Source organism: Nycticebus coucang, chromosome 9, assembly GCF_027406575.1.
Source record: "Nycticebus coucang isolate mNycCou1 chromosome 9, mNycCou1.pri, whole genome shotgun sequence".
Classification (NCBI taxonomy): domain Eukaryota; kingdom Metazoa; phylum Chordata; class Mammalia; order Primates; family Lorisidae; genus Nycticebus; species Nycticebus coucang.
In genome coordinates, this window is record NC_069788.1 from 87,843,793 (window position 1) to 87,866,411 (window position 22,619).

The 22,619-nt window shown below is 42.0% G+C and overlaps 1 protein-coding gene across 2 annotated transcripts in view; it reads right to left on the bottom strand.

The window, feature by feature from the left end:
* Positions 1-443: 443 nt before the first annotated feature.
* Positions 444-22,619, bottom strand: part of LOC128594160 (B1 bradykinin receptor-like) — a 67,198-nt gene continuing 45,022 nt past the window's right edge. The window contains exons 1-2 of one of the 2 annotated variants that reach the window (XM_053602708.1): positions 7,267-7,359; positions 444-1,530 (exon numbers count right to left, since the gene is read on the bottom strand). In XM_053602708.1, the coding sequence (XP_053458683.1) occupies positions 462-1,520 (1,059 nt within the window). In that variant the 5' untranslated portion in view covers positions 1,521-1,530; positions 7,267-7,359 and the 3' untranslated portion in view covers positions 444-461. Of the gene's footprint in view, positions 1,531-7,266; positions 7,360-22,619 lie in introns of those variants that run through there. The other variant, XM_053602707.1, reaches the window with a different exon arrangement.

Genomic DNA, 22,619 nt, shown 5'->3' on the forward strand with positions numbered 1-22,619 from the left:
TAACAAATGTATTTATTCTCTTGCAGTTTCAGAGGCCAGAAATCCAAACTCAATTTTACTGGGCTAGTTTGCAGGGCTGGTTCCTTCTGGAGGCTTCAAGGGAGAATCTGTTTTGTTACCTTTTCCAGCCCCTACGGGGCTCCTGTAATCCCTGGCTAAGCACCACCCTCACCCCCTTACATCAGTCTGGCCCCTGCATCTGTGGTCATATCTTCTCTGACACTAAAGACCCTTGTGAGTATGCTGGGATAATTTAGGACCATCTCCCCTATCTCAAAACGCTTAGTTTAATTATATTTGCAAAATCCCCTTTACCAAACGTGTATATAGTAACGTTCACAAGTTCCAATGACTATTAAGTCCTGGATATCTTTGCAGGTCATTATTTAGTCTACCGTAATTGTATTTATTATGTCAGAAATAATTGGCAAGAAAGCTAAGCCTTTTGGTTTATTGCTGTTTTAATTCTGCCAGAAAATCTGGAGGATTTCTTTCCTATGGGACGAGGACATTGGAGCAAGACTTCTAGGGGCGCATTGTTTGTAAAGTTCCCAGGCCCTGGTCCTGAAAAGCCGACCCACAAAGACATAAATCACCGGATTCAGGCAGCTGTTGATGAAAGCAAAGAAGTTGGCCAACTGCAGGCCCAAGTCAATGAACTCCTCCCAGAAGCAGCCTCTGATGGCTTGCACCTGGTTCAGGAATTCCAAGAAGGCGAAGAAGTGGTAGGGGGCCCAACAGAGCAGGAAGGCAGCCACCAGTGTGAGGATCAGTGCTGTGGTCTTGCCATCCCTGGGAACCACACTCTGTGTCCTGCTGAACTCCTCCCTCCTTTGCAGGGAGGCCAGGATGTGATAGTTGAAGAAGATGATGGCAGTCAGAGGTAGGAGGAAACCCAGCACATTCAACTCCACCATCCTCACCAAGTGCCAGGCCTCATGGGGAAAATGCAGGATGCAGGCAGAGATATTCAGATCTGGCACAACTTGGATGGACCGCAGCAGGAAAGTGGGGGTGCTCAAGAGCCCCCCCAGAGCCCAGATGAGCATGCAGATGGCCTGTGCCTGCCTCCGCCTCCGCCACCTCCAGCTGGCCATGGGGTGCACCAGTGCACGGTAGCGGTCCTGGCTGATGGCCACTACGAGGAAGATGCTAATGAACAAATTGGCCTTGATGACCCCATTGACAACACGGCAGAGGAGGGCTCCAAAAGGCCAGTTGAATTGGTTCCAGATATTCTTTGCCCAGAAAGGCAAGCCCAAGACAAACACCAGATCAGAAGCTGCCAGATTGGCCAGGTAGATTTCTGCTACATTCAGTCGCCGCCTGGGTAGGAGGAATATGGACAGGACAAAAAGGTTTCCCAGGAGACCAAAGAAGCAGATGATGATGATAACTACTGGTAGCACTCTGTACAGCAGGTCCCAGTCTTCCAGAGCATTGTCACAAGATGTAGCATTGAGAGGTGAGAGCTGGCTCTGGTTGGAGGACTGGAGCTCCAGGGGAGTCCAAGATGCCATCCACAATGACCTGAAAAGAACAGACCATAGAATAAAACAGGAGGGAGCAAACTACCACCAATGGGCCAAAATCAGCCTGCAGCCCGATTTGGATGATTAAGTTTTATTGACGTACCAATCTACACATTCGTGTGTGGTCTATGGCTGCTTGTGTGCAATAATGGCTGAGCAGAGTGCTTGCCACAGAGACTATCTGGTCTGCAAAACTGAAAATATTTACCATTTGCTACTTTAGAGGAAAAGTGTAATGATCTCTGTTTTAAAGGAAGGGCCCTAAAAAGCTCAAATCCCGGTACAACCACTTGGTGTGAACAACTTAGACTCTTTGATTTCTAATTTCCTTTAAAAAAATTGGAATTAACTATATCCTTCTTGTGGGACTGTGTGTGGGCTGGTGATAGGACTATGGGGTGCTTAGCACATTGGTAGAAAGGAAGGCCAAATGGAAGGTCATTTGTCTATTTAACAAAGATGTAAGTATTATTATTAAAAGTTTAACAGACATTTAGTGCCAGCATTATGCCAGGTTCGGGAGGTCCATGGGATGGAGCAGCCTCAACCTCATGGTGCTCACCATCTAGAGGGGATAAAGTTCCCAGATCTTGGTCCTGAAGGGCATGGAGACAGGAGTTGTGATGTGAGATAGAATCAAGCAAAGTCTAGGAAAGGGACAGATTGAGGGGGCCGATCGCTGGTACTGGGACCAGTGACATGGCCAGGGTGGGGCAATGCTGGAAGGCTTCCAGAATGAGAAGGTTCTTCAGGTAGGCTTCAAAAATATAACTAATAACATCATAAGAATAACAACTAACATTTATTTAATGGTCTCTATGTCCCAGGCACCATCCTAAGTGTTTCACATTTAAGTATTTTCTCATTTAATCTTCCTAGCAGCCCTGGGAGCAGGGTTCTGTTGTTATCTCCAGTTGGCTAGAGAGAAAATTGAGCACTAAGATCCGAGTCACTTACCTGGGGTCAGACTGCTGGTCCACGGTGGAGCCTGGATTTAACTCCTGTTAGTTTGATCCAAAAGCCTGCCCTCTTGGTCTATCTGGTTCTGCTGCATGTGATGCCCTCACCTGGCCAGGCTCAGAGGAGTTCACTAGCTTGTCCAGGGAGACCTAGCTGGCCACTGCTGAGCTGTGGCCCTCAGAAGCAGGACTCCACAGGCCAATGTCACAGCCAAGCACATCTGACCTGCTTCCCACAACCTCACGCTGTTTCAGGGGGAAAGGCATAGGCAGAGAAACGCTGCTCCTTCCTTAGGGCAAATCACAACTACCAGCCCTCCGTGGTCCCTAGATCGCATCCTGTACTCGTGGGTTTGGGGGCTTCTGCCAGCAAAGTTGGCCATAGCCAACTCAGGGAACCCTCAATGTCTGACATGTGGAGCAAGCAGCTTCCAACACTGTGGGATTTCTAGGGCTCCAGACAACCCCCAGCACCTAAGAATCCTTCCCCAACCTGGAAGAGTTAATGTACACTGAATATTTAGCAGAATTTCTGACTTAAGTGCTCAACAAGCGTTAACTATTACATCATCATCAACATTGCCATTGCTCAATGACACTTAAGATTCCTCCAACTGGGCAAAGTCCCACAGATTCTAACAGAAGATATTATGTAAGACAAAATTAATCTTGGAGGAGTCTATTTGCCTGTGTGACTTGGGCAAGACACTTCATGTCTCTGAGCCTTTCTTTATCTGAGGAGGACATGATGACATCGAAAAGTCCCTTCTAGCTGTGACATTATCATATCACACTGAGTCATTAACATTGAGTATAATTCAGTGGTTGCTCCGGGCATTTAGCCACTGAATAAGTATTTACTGAGCACCTACTATGTGCCAGCTGCTGTTCTAGGTATTTGGGACATGGCCAACAGTAAAGCGGTTAAAAATCCCTGCCCTCAATGAGTCTGGTGGGAGGAGACAATTGATTAAAAATAAACCTAATAAATAATTATGTTGGCAGGCAATGGCACATGGGTGATAGCAGGAGAGGTGGTGAGAAGGCACCAGGTCCCAGGCATATTTTGAAGGTGGTACTGCTATGATTTTTAACTGGCTTCAGGTGTGGAAAAGGAGAAGTTAGATGATACCAAGGTTCTTGGCCTGGGCACCTGAGAGTATGAAGTTGTCATCAAGTGAAATGAAATGACAGAGTGAAGATGGGGCAGGTTTTTCAGGGGGAAGATCAGGAGTTCACTTTGGACTTACTAAGGTTCATAAGTCTATTGTCCAGTGAGCAATTAGATAAGACAAGTTAGGTATTCAGGGACAAGGTCTGAGACCCTGAGGCCTAATTAGGAGTTATAATCACACAGATGATATTTAAAGCCACAAGTCTGGATGAAATCACAAAGGTAGAGAGCAGACAGAGAAGAGAGTAAGCCACTGGGCCGTCTGTTGACAGATCAGTGGGAAACACAGGAAATCATGGTTTGGTGGCTGTAAAATACCCACGGCACACAAAAGCTGAACTGTCCTGACCCAGATGTGAAGGAGGCTGGATGCTCTTGTTACGATGGTTTGGTCATTTTTTGCAGAGTGTAAATCCACAACTGTTTATTTTATTATTTTTCAATGCTTTTAAAATTTGCAACAAACCCTTCTAGCAGTGATGAGCTAAAAACCATACGTCTAATGAAAATTGAAGTACTGAACTTGTATTTCTCAAGGAAGTTGATGATGAATGTGTAACTTGCACAAAATGTTTGTTGATATTTACATCACTATGTGGGCTGTAGAGATTTCACCGACAACAAGAAAACTGAAGACTCAGAACTGCCAGATTAGAAGTTAGTAATTTTAAGAAGATTGTGTCCTAAGACACAGATTTCACATATGTGACTACAAAAGATGCTGTTACACTATAGATTGCTAAGAGAGATAGGACTTTTCACTTAGATCAAATGACTATTCTTTAAGTTAATTCAGCTCATGTTTAGCTCCAGCTTTTCTTGTGCACATACAACAATGGAAGTGAGGGCTGGGTATGTGTTGGTTCCAGAAGAAGGACCTCAAGAACAGTAAAATGATGCCAGTTAAATATTGGTATACTTAGATTACTCAGCTAGAAAAACCAATGAATTCTAACCACAATTCAATTCTTTCATCCAATTTGTGAAATCAAAGCAGTGAGTTTTTTTTTTGGAGACAGAATCTCACTATGTCACCCTCGGTAGAGTGCTGTGGTGTCACAGCTCACAGCAACCTCAAACTCTTGGGCTTAAGCGTTTCTCTTGCCTCAGCCTCCCAAATAGCTGGGACTATGGGTGCCTGCCACAATGCCCGGCTATTTTTGGTTATAGTTGTCATTGTTGTTTGGCAGGCCCGGGCTGGATTCGACCCCGCCAGCTCCGGTGTATGTGGCTGGTGCCTTAACTGCTTGAGCTATAGGCACCGAGCCAACAACTGACTTTTTAAAAATGCTGTTCTAAATTAAGTTTAAATTTTTCATAGTTATTGGAAATAAAGCTATTACATTTTTATGAGGATAATATAAACTGAAATTTGGGTGGAGTGGAGTGTCATAGTCACATCAATATTCTTACTATTATTAAGAGATCAATGAACACACACTGTGTTTGGAATGTGATTGGAACAAATTGTGGTGCACACACAATTTGTAACTGCACACAAATAAGTTTCAATATTCTACTAACTGCAGTAGGTGCTGCATTTGATAGAATTTACAAAATTTTAAAGCATATACATAGAATTACTAAAATACAAGTGTTTTGTGATGAACTTGATGATGAATTTTTAAAAAACCTGAACCTTAGCAGGCTGCCCAGGCCCTCACCAGACCAAAGGAGGGGTTGTGCCCCAGGGATGTAGAGTCATCAAAATAACAGCCAGAGACGTCCATGTGCTAGTCCTTGGGACCTGAAAATGTGTTACCTTTCATGGCAAAAATAACTGTGCAGATGTGGTTAAAGTGAGGAATTTGAGATGGAGAAAGGATCCCATACTACCCAGGTGGGCTCAATGTCATCACAGAGTTCTTCTAAGAGAGAGGCAGGGGTGTCAGAGTCAAGAGAAATCAAAGATGCTATCCTGCTGGCTTTGAAGACAGAGGAAAGGGCCACAAGCCAAGGAATGCAGGAGGCTTCTGGAAGCTGGAACCGGCAAGGAGCAGATTCCCCCCACCCCTTCCACGAGCCTCCAGAAGAAGCCAACACTTTGATGTTAGCTCAGTCAGGCTGATTTTGAACTTCTGATCGCTAGAACTGTAAGATAATAATTTACCTTGTTTTAAGCTGATAAGTCTATGGTAGTTACAGCAACTGCAGGAAACTACTACGGGGGTGCAGGAAGTCAGGGACCACCATCTAGACAAGGACTTTAGTTAGAACCGGACAGGTTAGTGGACACTGCCCTCCAACTCTCAAGGCCTGGATGTGGCTGTGGCCACTGTGACTACAGTAGGCGTCTGCTAACTCAGGCCTTTTTTTATTTTATTTTTATTTTTTTTTATTAAATCATAGCTGTGTACATTAATGCGATCATGGGGCACCATACACTAGTTTCATAGACCATTTGACACATTTTCACCACACTGGTTAACATAGCCTTCCTGGCATTTTCTTAGTTATTGTGCTAAGACATTTACATTCCACATTTACTAAGTTTCACATATACCCTTGTAAGATTCACCACAGGTGTAATCCCACCAATCCCCCTCCCTCCGCCCACCTCTCACCTCCCTCCCCTCCCTTTCTCCCTTCCCCCTATTCTTAGGTTGTAACTGGGTTATAGCTTTCATGTGAAAGCCATAAATTAGTTTCATAGTAGGGCTGAGTACATTGGATACTTTTTCTTCCATTCTTGAGATACTTTACTAAGAAGAATATGTTCCAGCTCCATCCACGTAAACATGAAAGAGGTAAAGTCTCCATTATTTTTAAAAGGATTTTCTTCATCAGCTGTTGCCTATGTTTATAAAGTTGGCCAGAGAGGAATAGCCAACTTGATCGTTGGCTTAGCTTTAGCTCTGATATTTGCCTGGCGCACAGTAGGCGTCAGTAAACAGCAGCTACTGACATTATTAGTGATATTTGATTCTATTTGAAAAATCAAAAGGGATGTTGGGTGACAACGATTCTGTTAATTCCTCTGTGATATTTTCTGAATTCTGCACATTTCAACCTTGGCACACACTACTTGGAAGAGAGCATGACTTTCCTTAACAAATTATCTTTCTTCAAATTAACTCCAATTTCAGCAGTGAGGTGATGATAAAAGCATTGGAAATACAGACACAGATGTTAAAGACTGTCAGCCTGGTCACATAATAAGACGCTATTTTCACGTCACACATAACCCAACCACTTTACTGGTCTTATGAAACCTTGTAAGCCATCCTGGAAGGACTGATTTGATTTTTATAAACCAGAATATGTAGACCGTAATTGGTTAGAGTCCATGCTGATGGCTGTCTTCAGCCCTGATGTACTTCATTTGACCTTGATAAAAGGAGTTACTACTGGAAATTGTCCTAAACTGTTCCAAACACACTCTCTCCTGTTCTGGAAAAACAATTAAAACCTAAACTAGGCATGGAAATAAAAGTCTTACATTGATTTAGAATTATTAAAAAGAGAAGTACACTCATAGTAGCAGAAAATTTTGCCTATATATGGGTGTAAAAGGAAGCTTTTTGTTCTTTTTTTCTAAGAGATACTGATTTCTTTTTACATTATACTCTCATAGGAGAAAAAAGGGTGGTCATTTACTTACTCAGGCAGACAATGAAAGAATCACAACTTCAGCTGGATTTTCTGATAATGAGAACTGCCTTCAGAGGTGTTTTCTGTTCTGGGAAGCTCTGTGGAAATGCGATTGTCTTCAATTATATAACCTTCATGCCAATGATGTCATTGGGGGGGATTGCCGAAAAAGTGAGTCTTTCAAGACAGAGGAAGTGAGCTGGGATTTGGATAGGAAAAACTACTTTCCTTTACACTTTGGGGATGGTGAAAAATTATTCCAGTACCATCTCCCTTTTTACTTTGATAACATCTGGGGAGGCCCGTAATCCTGTCCAAGAACCATATGTTGGCAAACATGCCCGAAAAACAAATTTTGGCATTACTGACTTGCCCAAGGCCCACAAAGCATCAGTGAACTTTGAGGGATGACTTTTGCCTCGTTTATAATTGGCTCCTGCATGTCTAGGGTTCTGTAGCAACTCTTGTCGGAGCCAGCTTGAATGTCCCCTTTTGGATTTTGGTCCTGAAGGATATAGCGCCAAGAATCCATCAGTGTGAACTCCATTATACAAACAGAGAGCTCGGAAAACGTTTGACTCATGCAATGTTCAGAGCTGAGTAAAGTCAGATACACTTTTCCTTAATCTTCCTTGGCAGTTCTGAAATTTGTTTTTGATGTAAGTCTGCAGATTTCAAGTTAAATTGCTACTCAGTACTCCAAGTTTCAGGTAGCAAGAACTTTGTCGCTTTCTTTGAGAGCCGGGGAGTAAGACCCTTCAACTGAATGCCATTTACCGTGCTGTCTTAACTCCTAAAAATTAAGATATTTCTAGCCCCCCTCCTTATATGCAGGAGGATGTATTCATGCCAGAATTCAGGGCTTAGAATCTGGCTTCTGGAAAGGTGATACTTCAAATGTCTGGAATAGAAGATTTTTGTCACACGCGTCTTCAGAATCTGGCCTTTTGCTTGTGTTTCATTTCTGCTATTGACAACTCGGTGGGGACAAACTGCATTTTTCAAATTTTGTAACAGTTTTCTCTGTTGCTAGAGACCTTACAATTGTGGAAGCAGGAAAAATAATTAATGTTATGAGCTGACATATATTTCAGAAAGGAAGGTGCAATTTGTCTTAGGAGAAGGTTCTTTCCTATCAGGAGATTGGGACATTTCTAGTCATGCAGATGTTGGGCAATCATCTCCCATCATTCCGAACCACAGAAAGGCCCAAATCCCTGCCCTTTCCATTATTTAGTAATGGAGGTTGGGATCTGGTGAGCCAATGGTTGGCTTTTTCTCTCTCAGTCTGAGTTTAGACTGGACCGTTTTCTGAGTTCTTAGGTGATGTTTCCCGGTTAAGTATTTATTTACTAATGGGAGAGTCTAAGACCAGCTTCACCAGGAGGAGGGATGTGCAGATCTGATCTTGGCTTTGCCTCAAGCAGGAAGACAGACCGTGAGGCGAAGTGGTTTGAGTGTAGCAGGGCCATGGCGGGGCTGGCTCTGTTGCTGACCCACATGCCATTATTGAAGACTGAGTAAGCTGGACTTGGGAAATGAGTCTGGCTGGACTTGGGAAATGAGTCTGTAGTGGTCTTGCCAAGGCCATGGGAGCCCCACCCCGTGGGTGGAATGGAAAAAGAAATGTTTTAAAAGAAAACACAGTTTCCCACTGTTACTCACCGGGGATTGAAAATGGGAAGTAAACCTTTATCCAGGGGAGCAGAGGGTCTCCCTCTGCCTCTGGGGAGTGGGGCAGATGGCAGCGTGAGGGGACCCCAAATCTGTGAATACAGGCCCCTGTGAGGTTGCAGGAGGATGCTCAGCAGTGGAAGGCAATGAAACACTCTGCTGAGTTTGCTTTGCTTACCTTTTCTGAATCTAGTTCCCTGTGTGATTGCCGTGCTCTCCGTAAGTTTGGTTAAAGTTTGTAGTCTGGTGTGAGCGATACTTGGTAAAGATACTCCGGGTGCTTGGGTAAAGAAGTGGCCAGTGGAGGGTCCAAGGCTGCCTTCTGGACATGGAGGACAACTCAGCCTGCTCAGTGGGACAGACCAACATTCCCTGGGGTTCCTTAATTACTAAGGGGGACACTCTGGGCAGGCTGGACTCCCTGTAGTAGATGTGGGCTTGGACTATGCTCAGTTAGACTATGCATGTTCACAGGAAGGTGAGTTCTGGGGTTTGAGGTGTGTGGGGACATGTGGTCACAGTCACTGTGACACTATCATTACTTTCAACCCTTAATTTCTCTAGTTAAATCCAGCAGGTTCTTCAAGATGGAAGATTCCAACTCATTTCTCTCAGCACATCTCTACAATAACATTGATATGCTAAGCAGCTCTGGGGTTCTGAGTCTTTTCAACATGCACAATGTGCCTGTTATTGTCACAACTCGCAGATGAAGGAAATAAAACCACAGCCGGGCAGACATCTTATCAGAATGAAATGCAGCATCCTAATTGTGATCTGGCTGGTGTTCTTTGGCCTCTGTTCAAGGCTATTTGTAGTCACACCTTTCTTCCTATCACAGGGTTTAGAAACTCATGCAACATGCAAAGTCTATGACAGAGGACTTGAAACCAATTTCCAGACATTCTAATTCTTTTCCTTCAGTCTATCCTTTGCCAGATTAAAATTCTGGGAAGCACTTGGATTTTCTCATTTTCCAAGACAACAGCCCAACCCCTTGGAACTCACAAACTCCTCTGCAGCCTTGCTGTAGCATCCAGGGCCACCCTCTGCTGAGTGGGGTGAGTCATGGGCTCCTGATGACTCCTGGACATGCCTGCCTGTGAGTATTAGCTAAGTGTGGCTTCCACTCCTGTCTCCCCATTTAGCCACTCATCCATCATTCAAACCCTGGTGTGACCTTCTGCTCCTCTCTAAGCACAAGGTCTGAGCATTTATCCCTTTATTCTACAAACACATATGGAGCACTGACCTGGTGCCAGGCAAATACCACCTAAGAGCATATAGAAGGAGGGAAACAGTGAGAACAGGGTGTCAAATACAGGGGAACTAAGCATAAAATCCCAAGAGTAGGTTTGAAAAAGCACAAACACTCAGAAATATACAGGATGACAGTGTTGGCTGGAGCACATGCTGGGCAGTCAGGCTGCTGCACATGCTACCCTGGCCTGACTTGATGGCCTGGCAGACAGCATGGAAATGAAGGGCTCTGGGATAGAAAGGTACCCACTTGGCAGAGAAAGTTTTGCTGGACCAGGGGCTCCATGGACCAGGAAAGTTAAGAAAAAATAAAAGACCAGGAGCAATCTTGTAATCCTAGCACTCTGGGAGACTGAGGCAGGCAGATTGCTTCAGCTCAGGAGTTGGAGACCAGCCAAAAGTGAGACTCCATCTCTACTAAAAATAGAAAAAAACTAGGTGGGCATTGTGGTGGGGCACCTTTAGTCCCAGCTGCTTGGGAGGCTGAGGCAAGAGGACTGCTTGAGCCCAAGGGTTTGAGGTTGCTGTGAGCTATGATGCCATGGTACTCTACTCAAGGTACTCTCACTCAAGATAGAGTGAAACTGTCTCAAAAAAAAAAAAAAAAAAAGTTCTGTATAAAACTCTCTGTCCCTGCATTGCCCTGATTGGGAGATGAAAACTTTCTCATCTGGGCAGTAAGGCTCACCAGAGCCTCCTCTTAGGGGAGTCTCAGCAATTCCCTAAGTACACAGGAGGACAACTCTCCAGGGGCCACACACGGAAGGGACTCATAACTGGGAAAATCAGCTGTATTTCTCTGTCTTCTATTTTTTTTTTTTTTCTTTTGAGACAGAGTTTCACTCAGTCACTCTGGGTAGAGGGCGGTGGCATCATAACTCACAGCAACCTCAAATTCTTGGGCTTGAGCAATCCTCTTGCCTCAGCCTCCCAAGTAGCTGGGACTTCAGGCATGTGCCACTACTATTCAGGCTAGTTTTTCTATTTTTAGTAGAGATGGGGGGTCTCACTCTTGCTCAAGCTGGTCTCAAACTCCTGAGCTCAACCCATCCACCCACCTCAGCCTCCCAGAGTGCTAGGATTACAAGTGTGGGCCACCACGCCTGGCCCTTTCTCTATCTTCTAAAGGCCGAGTCAGGATATGTCACATCTCTGTCTGAAACCGTCTGATGCTCTGTCTCAGGCACAGAAAAATACTTGTACTAAGATCTGACAGTGGCCAGCCAGGTTGCATGTGCACAGACTCCTCTGCCTACTTGATCATCCTTCTTATAGACCCTGTCTGGGTCACCCCATCAGCTCCTCTGGCCTCTATGCTTTGTTTAGAATATGCCACAACCTCTCTCACCTCCGGGCCTTTGCACGGCCTCTGCAGGGAGCACCTTTTCCAAAGAGAGCCACATGCATGCTCCTCAGGTCCTTCTGGTCCTCCTACATCTCCCCCACCCCCTTATCAGAGAAATAACCTCTCTTCCTCTTGCCTAGCTTCATCGTTCTTCACAGCCGTTTTTTTTGAGACAGAGTTTCACTTCATCACCCTTGGTAGAGTGCCTGGCATCACAGCTCACAGCAACTTCAAACTCTTAGGCTTAAGTGATTCTTTTGCCTCAGCCTCCCAAGTAGCTAGGACTACAGATGCCCACCACAATGCCCGGCTATTTTTTTGTTGTAGTTGTCATTGTTGTTTTTAGCAGGCCCAGGCGGGGTTCAAACCTGCCAGCCCCAGTGTATGTGGCCGGCGCCCTAGCTGCTGAGTTACAGGTGCCAAGCCAGTTCTTCATAGCCCTAACCCCACCTACATATTACATGTCTGTGTGCTTATTTTTTTACTTCCTATCTCTCTCACCAGAATGTGAGCTCCATCAGATGCAAAACTTATTTTTTTTATTGAGATCATGTATTCCCAACTCCTACAACAGAGCTGACATGTAGCTAGTGCTGAAATTTTTGTAGAGTGTATTCATACCCCTATTGTTTATATATAAGAAGAGCGATAGATTTTCTTAGGTCAACAAACATGTCTTGAATCCCCTGTGGGCTCCAGACCCTGTGTGGGCACAGAGGCACAGTGATGAGGGAAGCTGTCTCCCTGCTTCCCCCAGAAGCTCTCAGCCTGCCTGAGGACAAGAACAGGTTGACATCGAGTGACAGTCTGTTATGCATTGCAGTGGCAATGGAGTTCCACGACTTCATCTGGGTATGAAGACCAAAAGAACTGATGCAGTTCAAGGCAGAGAGTGATGTGTAATTTTATGTGTCAAGTTCACTGGGCCACAGGGTGCCCATATATTTGTTTAAATGTGATGTCTGGGTGTGTCTGTGAGGGTATTTATCTCTCCTACTTTAATTCAAATAGATTAACATTTGAATTGGTAGAGTAAAGCAGATTGTTCTGTCCGACATAGTGGTGGGCCTTATCCAGTCTCTTAGAGGCCTCATATAACCAAAAGGCAGAGTGAGGGAGAGTTTGTGCTCTCTACCTGTTTTCAAGCTGGAAAATCCATCTTCTCCTGCCTTCTCACTAACTCTTCTGGGTTTCCAGCTTAGAGATAGATTGTGAGACTTCGAAGCTTCCATAATTGTTTGAACTAATTCCTTATGATAAATCCATCTATATCTACATCTCTCTATATATTTATCCATCTCCTCTCAGTTTTGTTTCTCCAGAGAACCTTGATTAATAAGCAGAATTAGGGAAGGATTTATAATAGAGGGATATTTGAGCTGGGTTTTGAGAGATGAATAGGAGTTTGAAAGGCAGGCAAGCTGAGAAAAACCTTGTAGGTGGAGGGACCAGCATGTGTATTACAAATACACATATGTGCGCAGCCTTTGAAGAAGGCTCACTTGGAACTCAGAGTCAGAAAGCTCAGGTTCAAACCCCACATCCCCATTACTCATTCCATCTATGACCCCTTCCCTTGGGCAGGCTCTGTGCAGGCTGTTGGTTTGGTGCAGGGAAGCGAATTAAACAGAGAGTTTCAGCCTAGTCTGAGGGTACCTTGCGAGAGCAGGTACAGAGAGAGGGAGCCAGCCCACAGTGCTGGAATGCTCTGGACCTGCCAACTTTTGAAAATCATAGTGATGGTCAAATAGGTGCATGGGAAATATCAATATTGTGCCATGTAGATGTTCACAGGGTAAGATGAATATATGAATGTTGATGTGTCTTTTCCTGGTTTTATGACTTTTTTTCTGTGTAATCTATCAGAAAGTACCTGTATGGAAAAGCTCCTTTCATTTTTCGATTGGCTTGGATGCCTAATTGGCCTATGTGCACAGCAAAGAAGGAGGCATTGCAGAAAATGTTTTCCTTGGAAACCAGTAGTTCCTTTACGACGTTTTTAATAGAGATGGAATTGGATTACCTCATTACAAAGTTGGCACTGTGAGAATTTATCTTTAGCATAAATCTTGTTGGTCCCCTGATGGGAGGTCACAAAACTGTGTATAGGGAAACTGAAATTGTTGAAGATAGCATCCTTTTTCTTAGATACTTAGGGTCACACTTGACTCTCCTGGCCCTCATGAGGACTACAAACTTGGGATAGAGACAGGCAGAGAAACCTAAGTATGTATGTATAACTGTAATTGTGAGTTCTATAGAGAAACCAGACAGGATGCAGTGGTCTCCAAAACAGAAAGCTGGAAGAAGTAGTCTACCCTTATCTGTGGGGGCGTGTGTTCCAAGACCCCCAGTGGATGCTGGAACCTGTGGACAGTACTGAATTCTGTACATCATGTTTTCTCCTGCACTGTAACTGGTGAGTAGCATTTATAGTGAGGATACACTGGACACAGGATGCTTCACGTTCCAGGGGAGGCAAAGCAAGATGGTGTGGGATTTCATCATGAAAATGTATGAATTGTTTACTTCTGGAATTTTCCATTTAGTATTTTTGGACTGCAGTTGGCTTTGGGTAACTGAAACTGTGGGTAAGGTGGGGACTGCTGTACTTCGGGAGGTCAGGGAGGCAGTGGGAAAATTTGCACTGAGTCCCAGAATACGGAATATAAGAAGAAACCAGTTGCAGAGCAGGAAGCCTCAGTGCAGGCAGGGCAACAGCACAGGCAAAGGTCCTGAGGCTGGGACAGCTTGGGGTGCTTGAGCAACTGGAAAAGCAAGATTAGACAGCGCAGGGGCTGAATAGCTGATGGGCGGGGTAGAATAGCTAGTGGGGCCATCTCGGACTCAGACCGGTAGAGCAGCTTAAAGAATTTGGAGTTTTCTGGTCCAGTGGCTTTACAGGTTGCAGGAGGCCTCAGGGGACAGTAGCTATGAAAGGGAAGGGAAGGAAGAATTGAAAAAAGGGAAAACCTGAGCAATGAGGCAGTCTTAAGAGAAGCCTCAGCCAACCTGTGAAAATTCTAAAGATGGATGCCCCCAAAAGCTGTCCAAGGTTGGGGTAAGAGGACTGGCCTTCCTGCTTATCTCCTTCATCGGATGTTGCTTGCCCTGCAAAGGGTTGTGACCTTGACTGAGGGGGCACCTGGCTGAGGATCATTAGCAGTAGTGTTACTGGCAGGTGGAGTGATGAGTCATCATTCCTGAAGGGGGTCCTGTGTGGCATAATACCGCTTCCACTGGAATGGGAAGTCACTGGAGGCTTTCACACATTTGAAAAGACCACCAGGGCTCTCGTGTGGCAGATGGGTTGGAGGGGTTCAAGACCAGAGGAAGAGAAGGAGACGTGAGCCAATCAGAGATGTAGTTTGAAGGTAGAGCCACAAGTGCTTGGTGGTGGAGCAGCTGGGGGTACTGTTTACCCAAATGGAGAAGATGAAGGAAGAACATGTTTCTTTCCTTCTGCTTTCCTTTTTTTTCTAGGCTCTTTGCTATATGCCACTGCTGTTTTATCTATCTTTATGTGAATTTTATACTTTTTAAATTGTAATAATTATTTAACTCTTTTTTAAGTTTTATTTTATTTTTACTTGATACATAATAATTATACATATTTATGGGGTAGAGTATGTTGTTTTGATACCCATATATATCTTAGAACTAGCTTATCTGTTATCTCAAATATTTACCATTTCTTCATGATAAAAACTTTCAAAATCCTCTCTTCTTGTAACTTTGAAATATACAATGCAATACTGTTAACTGTTGTCATTTTACTATCCAATAAAACACCAAATTTATTCCTCTTATCTATCTGTATTTTTTACATATCAGCCAATCTCTCTTCATCCCCTCTCCTGCTGCCTTTACCAGCTTCTGGTAACCACACTATTCTATTCTGTACTGATAGGCTGAGTAATATTCCACCATGTATACTTACCGCATTTTCTTTCTGTTGATGAACACTGCGGTAGATTCCATGTCTTGGCTATTGTGAATAGTGCTGCAATAAACATAGGACTGCAGATATCTCTTAAACATACTGATTTCACTTTCTTTGGGTAAATAACCCAGTCCTGGGATTGCTGGTTCGTATGGCAGTTCTATTTTCAGTTTTCTAAGGAATTTTCATACTGTTCTCCATAATCGTTGTGCTACTTTACATTGCCACCAAAAGTATATACAAATTCTCATTTCTTCACATCCATGCCAGATTTGCTGTTTTTTGCCTTTTTGATAATAGCTATTCTGACAGGTGTGAGATGATTCTCATTCTGCTTTTGATTTCCCTGATGATTAGTGGTATTGAGCATTTTTTTGTATACCTGTCATATTTATTTATTTATTTAGACAGTTTTACTTTGTTGCCCTTGGTAGAGTGCTGTGACGTCTTAGCTCACAACAACTTTAAACTCTTGGGCTCAAGTGATCCTCTTGCCCCAGCCTCTTGAGTAGCTGGGACTACAGGCACCTGCCACAACAACTGGCTATTTTTATTTTATTTTATTTTTTATTGTTAAATCATAGCTGTGTACATTAGTGCAATCAAGGGGTACAATGTGCTGGTTTCATATACAATCTGAAATATTCTCATTAAACTGTTCAATGTAGCCTTCATGGCATTTTCTTAGTTATTGTATGTAGACATTTGTATTCTGCCTTTAGTAAATTTTGCCTGTACCCATTCTAAGATGCACCATAGGTGTGGCCCCACCCATTACCCTTCCTCCACCCTAACATCTCCCCTCCCTTCGCCTTCATTGGCCCTTTCCCCATATTCTTGCGCTATAGTTGGGTTATAGCCTTCATATGAAAGCTATAAATTACTTCATAGTAGGGCTGAGTACATTGGATACTTTTTCTTCCATTCCTAAGATACTTTGCTAAGAAGAATATGTTCCAGCTCCATTCATGTAAACATGAAAGAGGTAAAGTCTCCATCTTTCTTTACGGCTGCATAATATTCCATGGTATACATGTACCACAATTTGCTAGTCTATTAGTCAGTCGATGGGCACTTGGGCTTCTTCCATGACTTAGCAATTATGAATTGGGCTGCAATAAACATTCTGGTACAGATGTCTTTGTTATATTGTGATTTTTGGTCTTCTGGGTATAAAGCTAGTAAAGGAATTACAGGATCAAATAGCAGGTCTATTTTTAGGTCTCTAAGTATTCTCCAAACATCCTTCCAGAAGGAATGTATTAGTGTGCATTCCCACCAGCAGTGTAGAAGTGTTCCCTTTTCTCCAACGTCTCTGGTTTGGGGATTTTGTTATGTGGGTTACTCTTACTGGGGTTAGGTGATATCTCAAAGTAGTTTTGATTTGCATTTCTCTGATGATTAAGGATGATGAGCTTTTTTTCATGTGTCTGTAGATCGTGCGTCTGTCTTCTTTTGTTTTTTATTAAATGAAATCATAGCTGTGTACATTAATGTGATCATGGGGCACCATACACTGGTTTTATAAACAGTTTGACACATTTCATCACACTGGTGAACATAGCCTTCCTGGCATTTTCTTAGTTGTTGTGTTAAGACAATTATATTCTACATTTACTAAGTTTCACAAGTACCCTTGTAAGATGCACCACAGGTGTAATCCCACCAATCACCCTCCCTCTGCTCATCCTCCCCTCTCCCTCTCCCCTTGCCCATATTCTGTTTATAATTGGATTATAGCTTTCATATGAAAGGCATAAATTAGTTTCATAGTAGGGCTGAGTACATTGGATACTTTTTCTTCCATTCTTGAGATACTTTACTAAGAAGAATATGTTCCAGCTCCATCCATGTAAACATGAAAGAGGTAAAGTCTCCATCTTTCTTTAAGGCTGCATAATATTCCATGGTGTACATATATCACAATTTATTAATCCATTTGTGGATCGATGGGAACTTGGGCTTTTTCCATGACTTAGCAATTTTGAATTGGGCTGCAATAAACATTCTGGTACAAATATCTTTGTTATAATGTGATTTTTGGTCTTCTGGGTATATACCTAGTAGAGGAATTATAGGATTGAATGGCAGATCTATTTTTAGATCTCTAAGTGTTCTCCAAACTTCTTTCCAAAAGGAATGTATTAATTTGCATTCCCACCAGCAGTGTAGAAGTGTTCCCTTTTCTCCACATCCATGCCAACATCTCCGGTCTTGGGATTTTGTTATATGGGCTAATCTTACTGGATGGTATCTCAAGGTAGTTTTGATTTGCATTTGTCTGATGATTAAAGATGATGAGCATTTTTTCATATGTCTGTAGGCCATGCGCCTGTCTTCTTCAGAGAAGTTTCTCTTCAAGTCCCTTGCCCAGCCTGCAATGGGATCACTTGTTCTTTTCTTGCTTATACGTTTGAGTTCTTTATGGATTCTGGTTATTAAACCTTTGTCGGAGACATAACCTGCAAATATCTTCTCCCATTGTTTGCTTGCTTTAATTACTGTGTTCTTGGCTGTGCAGAAGCTTTTTAGTTTGATCAGGTCCCAGTAGTGTATTTTTGAATCTGCTTCAATTGCCTAGGGGGATTGCTTGAACGCAGGAATTTGAGGTTGCTGTGAGCTAGGCTCAGGCCATAGCACTCTAGCCTGGACAACAAAGTTAGACTCTGTCTCAAAAGAAAAAAATAAAGTTTGGTAGAATTCAGCAGCAAAGCCACGAAGTTCTGGGCTTTTCTATAATGGAGAGATTAGACTTTTTATTGCTGATTCAATCTTGTTACTCATTATTGCCTTGTTCATGTATTTTATTTCTTCATGATTTAGTTTTAGGTTGTATGGGTCTGGGAATTTGTCTATTTCTTCTAGGTTTTCCAGTTTTTGCATGTAGTTATTCATGAGTCTCTTATAAACTTGGTATTTCAGTGGTATCAATTGTAATGTCTCCTTTGTTGTCTCTGGTTTTATTTATTTGAATCTTCTGCTTTTTCTTTTCTTTTTCTTTCTTTCTTTTTTTCTTTTACTTTTTTTTGAGACAGAGCCTCAAGCTGTCCCCCTGGGTAGAGTGCCATGGCATCACAGCTCACAGCAACCTCCAACTCCTGGTTCAAGCGAGTCTCCTGCCTCCACCGCCCAAGTAGCTGGCACCTGCCACAATGCCCAGCTATTTTTTGGTTGCAGCTGTCATTGTTGTTTGGTGGGCTGAGGCTGGATTTGAACCTGGTAGCTCAGGTGTATGTGGCTGGCACCTTAGCCACTTGAACCACAGGTGCCAAGCCTTCTGTCTTTTTCTTAATCTAGTAAAAGATTTGTCACTTTTGTTTAGCTTTTCAAAAAATAAACTCTTTTTATTTTGTTGGTCTTTTGTTATTTTATAGTCTCTATTTTGGTAATTTTCCCCTGATCTTTACTATTTCTTTCCTTCTACTAACTTTGGGTTTAGTTTGTTCTTGCTTGTTTAAGTTTTTGAACTCCAACATTCAGTTATTTAAGATCTTTCTAATTTTTTGAAGTAGGCATTTATTGCTATACATTTCTCTTTTAGAACTTCTTTTACAATATCCCATATGTTTTAGTATATTGTGTTTCCATTTATATTTCTCTCAAAAAATTTTAAATATCCTTTTTAATTTCTTCATTATTTATGAGTATGTTGTTTAATTTCAAGGTATTTTTATATTTTCCAAAGTTCTTCCTAAAATGATGATATAAAAATATGATGTCACAAAAATATGATATAATTTTTATTTTAAAAAATTTTTGAGACTTGTTTTGTGGCCTAAAATACAATCTAACCTGAAGAAATTTTTACATGCTATTTAGAAGAATATGTATTCTGTAGCTGTTGGGTAGAATGTTCTTTAAATATCTGCTAGATTCATTTGATCTGAAGTGCAGTTTAAGTCTGATGTTTCTTTGTTGAAGAAAGAAACATCAGACTGGATATCTGTCCATTGTTGAACGTGAGGTGTTGAAGTCCCCAACTATTACTGTATTGCAGTATAACTCTTCCTTTAGATCTAATAATATTGCTTAATATACTTAAGTGATCCAATGTTGGGTGCATATATGCTTACAATTGTTATATCCTCATGCACAATTGACCTTTTGTCATTATATAATGATCACCTTTGTCTCTTTCTGCAGTTTTTTACTTAATCTATTTTATCTTATATAAATGTAGCTACTTATGTGCTCTTTTTGTTTCCATTCACATGGAATATTATTTTCCATCTCTTTACTTTCTTTCTATGCATCTCTTTATAGGTGAAATTAGTCTGTTGTAGGCAGAAGTTTACTATTTCTTTTTATTATTCATTCAGCCTGGAGAATTTGATTAATTTATGTTCAAGGTTATTATTTCTGCCATTCTGTTAATTACTTTCTGTTTATTTTATAGATTTCTTGTTCCTTTTTTCTACTATTATTTTGTTCGTTTTCTGTAGTGATAAGCTTTGATTCTTTTCTGTTTCTCATTTGTGTATCTGCTCTAATTTTTTTCCTTTGTGATTACCCTGGGGATTACATTAAAAAATCTCATAGAAGACTATTTTAACCTGATAACAACTTAACTCCGACTGCATGCAAATATTTTAGACTTTTACCCTCCCACCCACAATTTATAATTTTGTTGCCTTTATTGACATCTTATTTATATTGTATGTTTTTAAACAACTTATTGTAGCTATGGTTATTTTTGTCTATTTTGACTTTTAACCTTTATATTAAAAATTTGAAAGATTATATACAATTACTATAGTAATGGAATATTCTGAATTTAATTATGAGTTTACCTCTGTGAGTAAGTTTTGTATTTTCATCTAATTTTATTGCAGTGATTAACATCCTTTTCCTTCTGGTTGAAGCATTCCCTTAAGTATTCATGTAAGGTCTGTCTAGTCATTATTCTCTCAGCTTTTGCTTGTTTGAAGAAGACTTTATTTCTCCTACATTTCTGAAAGATAGATTTGCTGAGTGTGGTGTTCTTGACTGACAATTTTTTTCATTCCATTCTCTCTTGGCCTGAAAGGTTTCTGCTGAGAAAACTGCTGATAGTCTAGTAAGGATTCCTTTATATGTGACTTGATACTTTTCTCTTGCTGCTTTAAGAATTCTTTCCTTGTCACTGACTTTTGATAATTTGATTATAATATGCCTATGAGAAGACTTCTTTGAGTTGAGTTGAGTTGGAGTCTGTCGAGCTTCATGGTTCTGGATGTCTATATTGCTCTTCAGACTTGGGAAGTATTTGGCTATTATTTTGTTAAATAAATTTTCTGTGCATTTCTTCATCTTTTCTCCCTCTGGAACTTCCAGAACACAAATTTTGTTTGCTTAATGGTATCTCATAGGGCTGGTAGGCTTTCTTTGCTGTTTTTTTAATTCTCTTTTCTTTTTCCTCTGACTGGGTTATTTCAAAACAACTATCTTTGAGTTCAGAATTTTTTTTTTTTTTTTTTTTTTTGCTAGATCTAGCCTGGTGCTGAAGTTCTCAGTCACATTTTTTTCATTTCATTTGACGAAATGTCTTCAGCTCCAGTATTTTTTAAAATTGATATCTATCTCTTTTCTAAATTAAATTATGAATAATTTTCCCAATTTTGTTGACTTATGTATCTGTAAACACTTTTATCTTGCTGAATTTCCTTAAGATCATTATTTTGAATTCCTTTTCAGGCAATTGCTGAATTTGCATTTCTTTGGGTTGGTCAGTTACTACTACATTTATCGTGGTTCTTTGGTGGTGTCATGTTTTCTTGATTTTTCATGTTTCTTGTGTCCTTGTGTTGATATCAGTAACCTGTGATCTCTTCCAATTTCATAGAGTGCCTTTGTTTTTTGTTTTTATTTTATTTTTTTTTTTTTTTCAGTTTCTGGCTGGGGCTGGGTTTGAACCCACCAACTCCAGCATATGGGGCTGGTGCCCCACTCCTTTGAACCACAGGTGCTGCCCCATAGAGTGCCTTTTGTAGGGAAGATTTTCACCTGTAGCTGTGTAGGGTGTTTAGGTAGGGCATGTTGGTTTTGTTTCTAGGTGAGTGCAGTAGTATAATCTCTGTGCAGTTTTTCAGCTTTAGTCACTGTCGGTAATGCTTGTGAGTACCTCAGTGGCCTCGGCTGCAGGATTTTGTGTCACTGCTTGGGGCCTCCCTCCTGGGGGTGGGGACACTAGCTGTCCCATATGACATGGGGCTGTTCCACTCTCAGGTCTGGTCCTATCTCCTCACTGGGATGGTTCCCATGCTAAGGGCATGCTGGAGCTGTTCCACTGCTGGGTTGGATATGGCCTTAGTGAGGGGGCAGAATGCCTCAGGGGCTCAGGCATCAGGGTTATGGTCATTTTGCCAGGCCTAGACTCTGAGTAGCCAGGGTTGGTGTGCTGTAGCCACTGGGATGGGGAAGATGGAGTACCTCCTAGGCCGTTTGCTACCAGGAGGTAGGGAACTGTAGCCGCTTCACTGGGGAATGGTGCTGTACTATGTGTGAGCATAGAGTAGTAGTAGTGAAGTCTTAAGGATGGGGAGATACAGTGGCTACTGAGCCCTGGAGGAGGAGGCACTCTATTAGTGGCTTTAGTCTCAGATGGCATCTTACACCAGCAGCTTGGATCATGGGGTTGGGACACTATGTGAGCTTCTTCTCCGGATTAGTGCAACTGTGCAAATTTCTAGAAGTTCCCTAGATTGGGCTTAGGGCCTGTGAGGATTGCAAGATTCTCTATCAGCGAAGACTATTGGTGTCAATAGCATTCATGGGGGCTTCTTGGACCTCCTGCTTACCTTTTCCCTGCAAGGAGAGTTCTTTCTGGTTCTGAGCTGATTCTGAGTAAGGAGTTGAGGAGGTAAAGGCTGGCATTTTGTTCCCTTTTCTGTACATCTGTTCTGAGACTCTATGTTCAACAGAGTTTCTGCCATTCCCCTGATGCTCTCCAATGCTTTCTCTCAAATGCTGTAGTTGAAATGTCTATTTTAAATTTGTTATTTTGGTTCTTTTTTGTGCGGGAGACAAGCATTAGGCACCGCTAGTCAGCCATCTTGCTGATGTCACTATTGAGAAGATGTTTCTTAAGGAGAGTATCGAAAAGGTCAGTTTTGGACTTAAGTTTGAGGTGAGTGTGAAATACTTAAATGGGACTCTCCAGTAG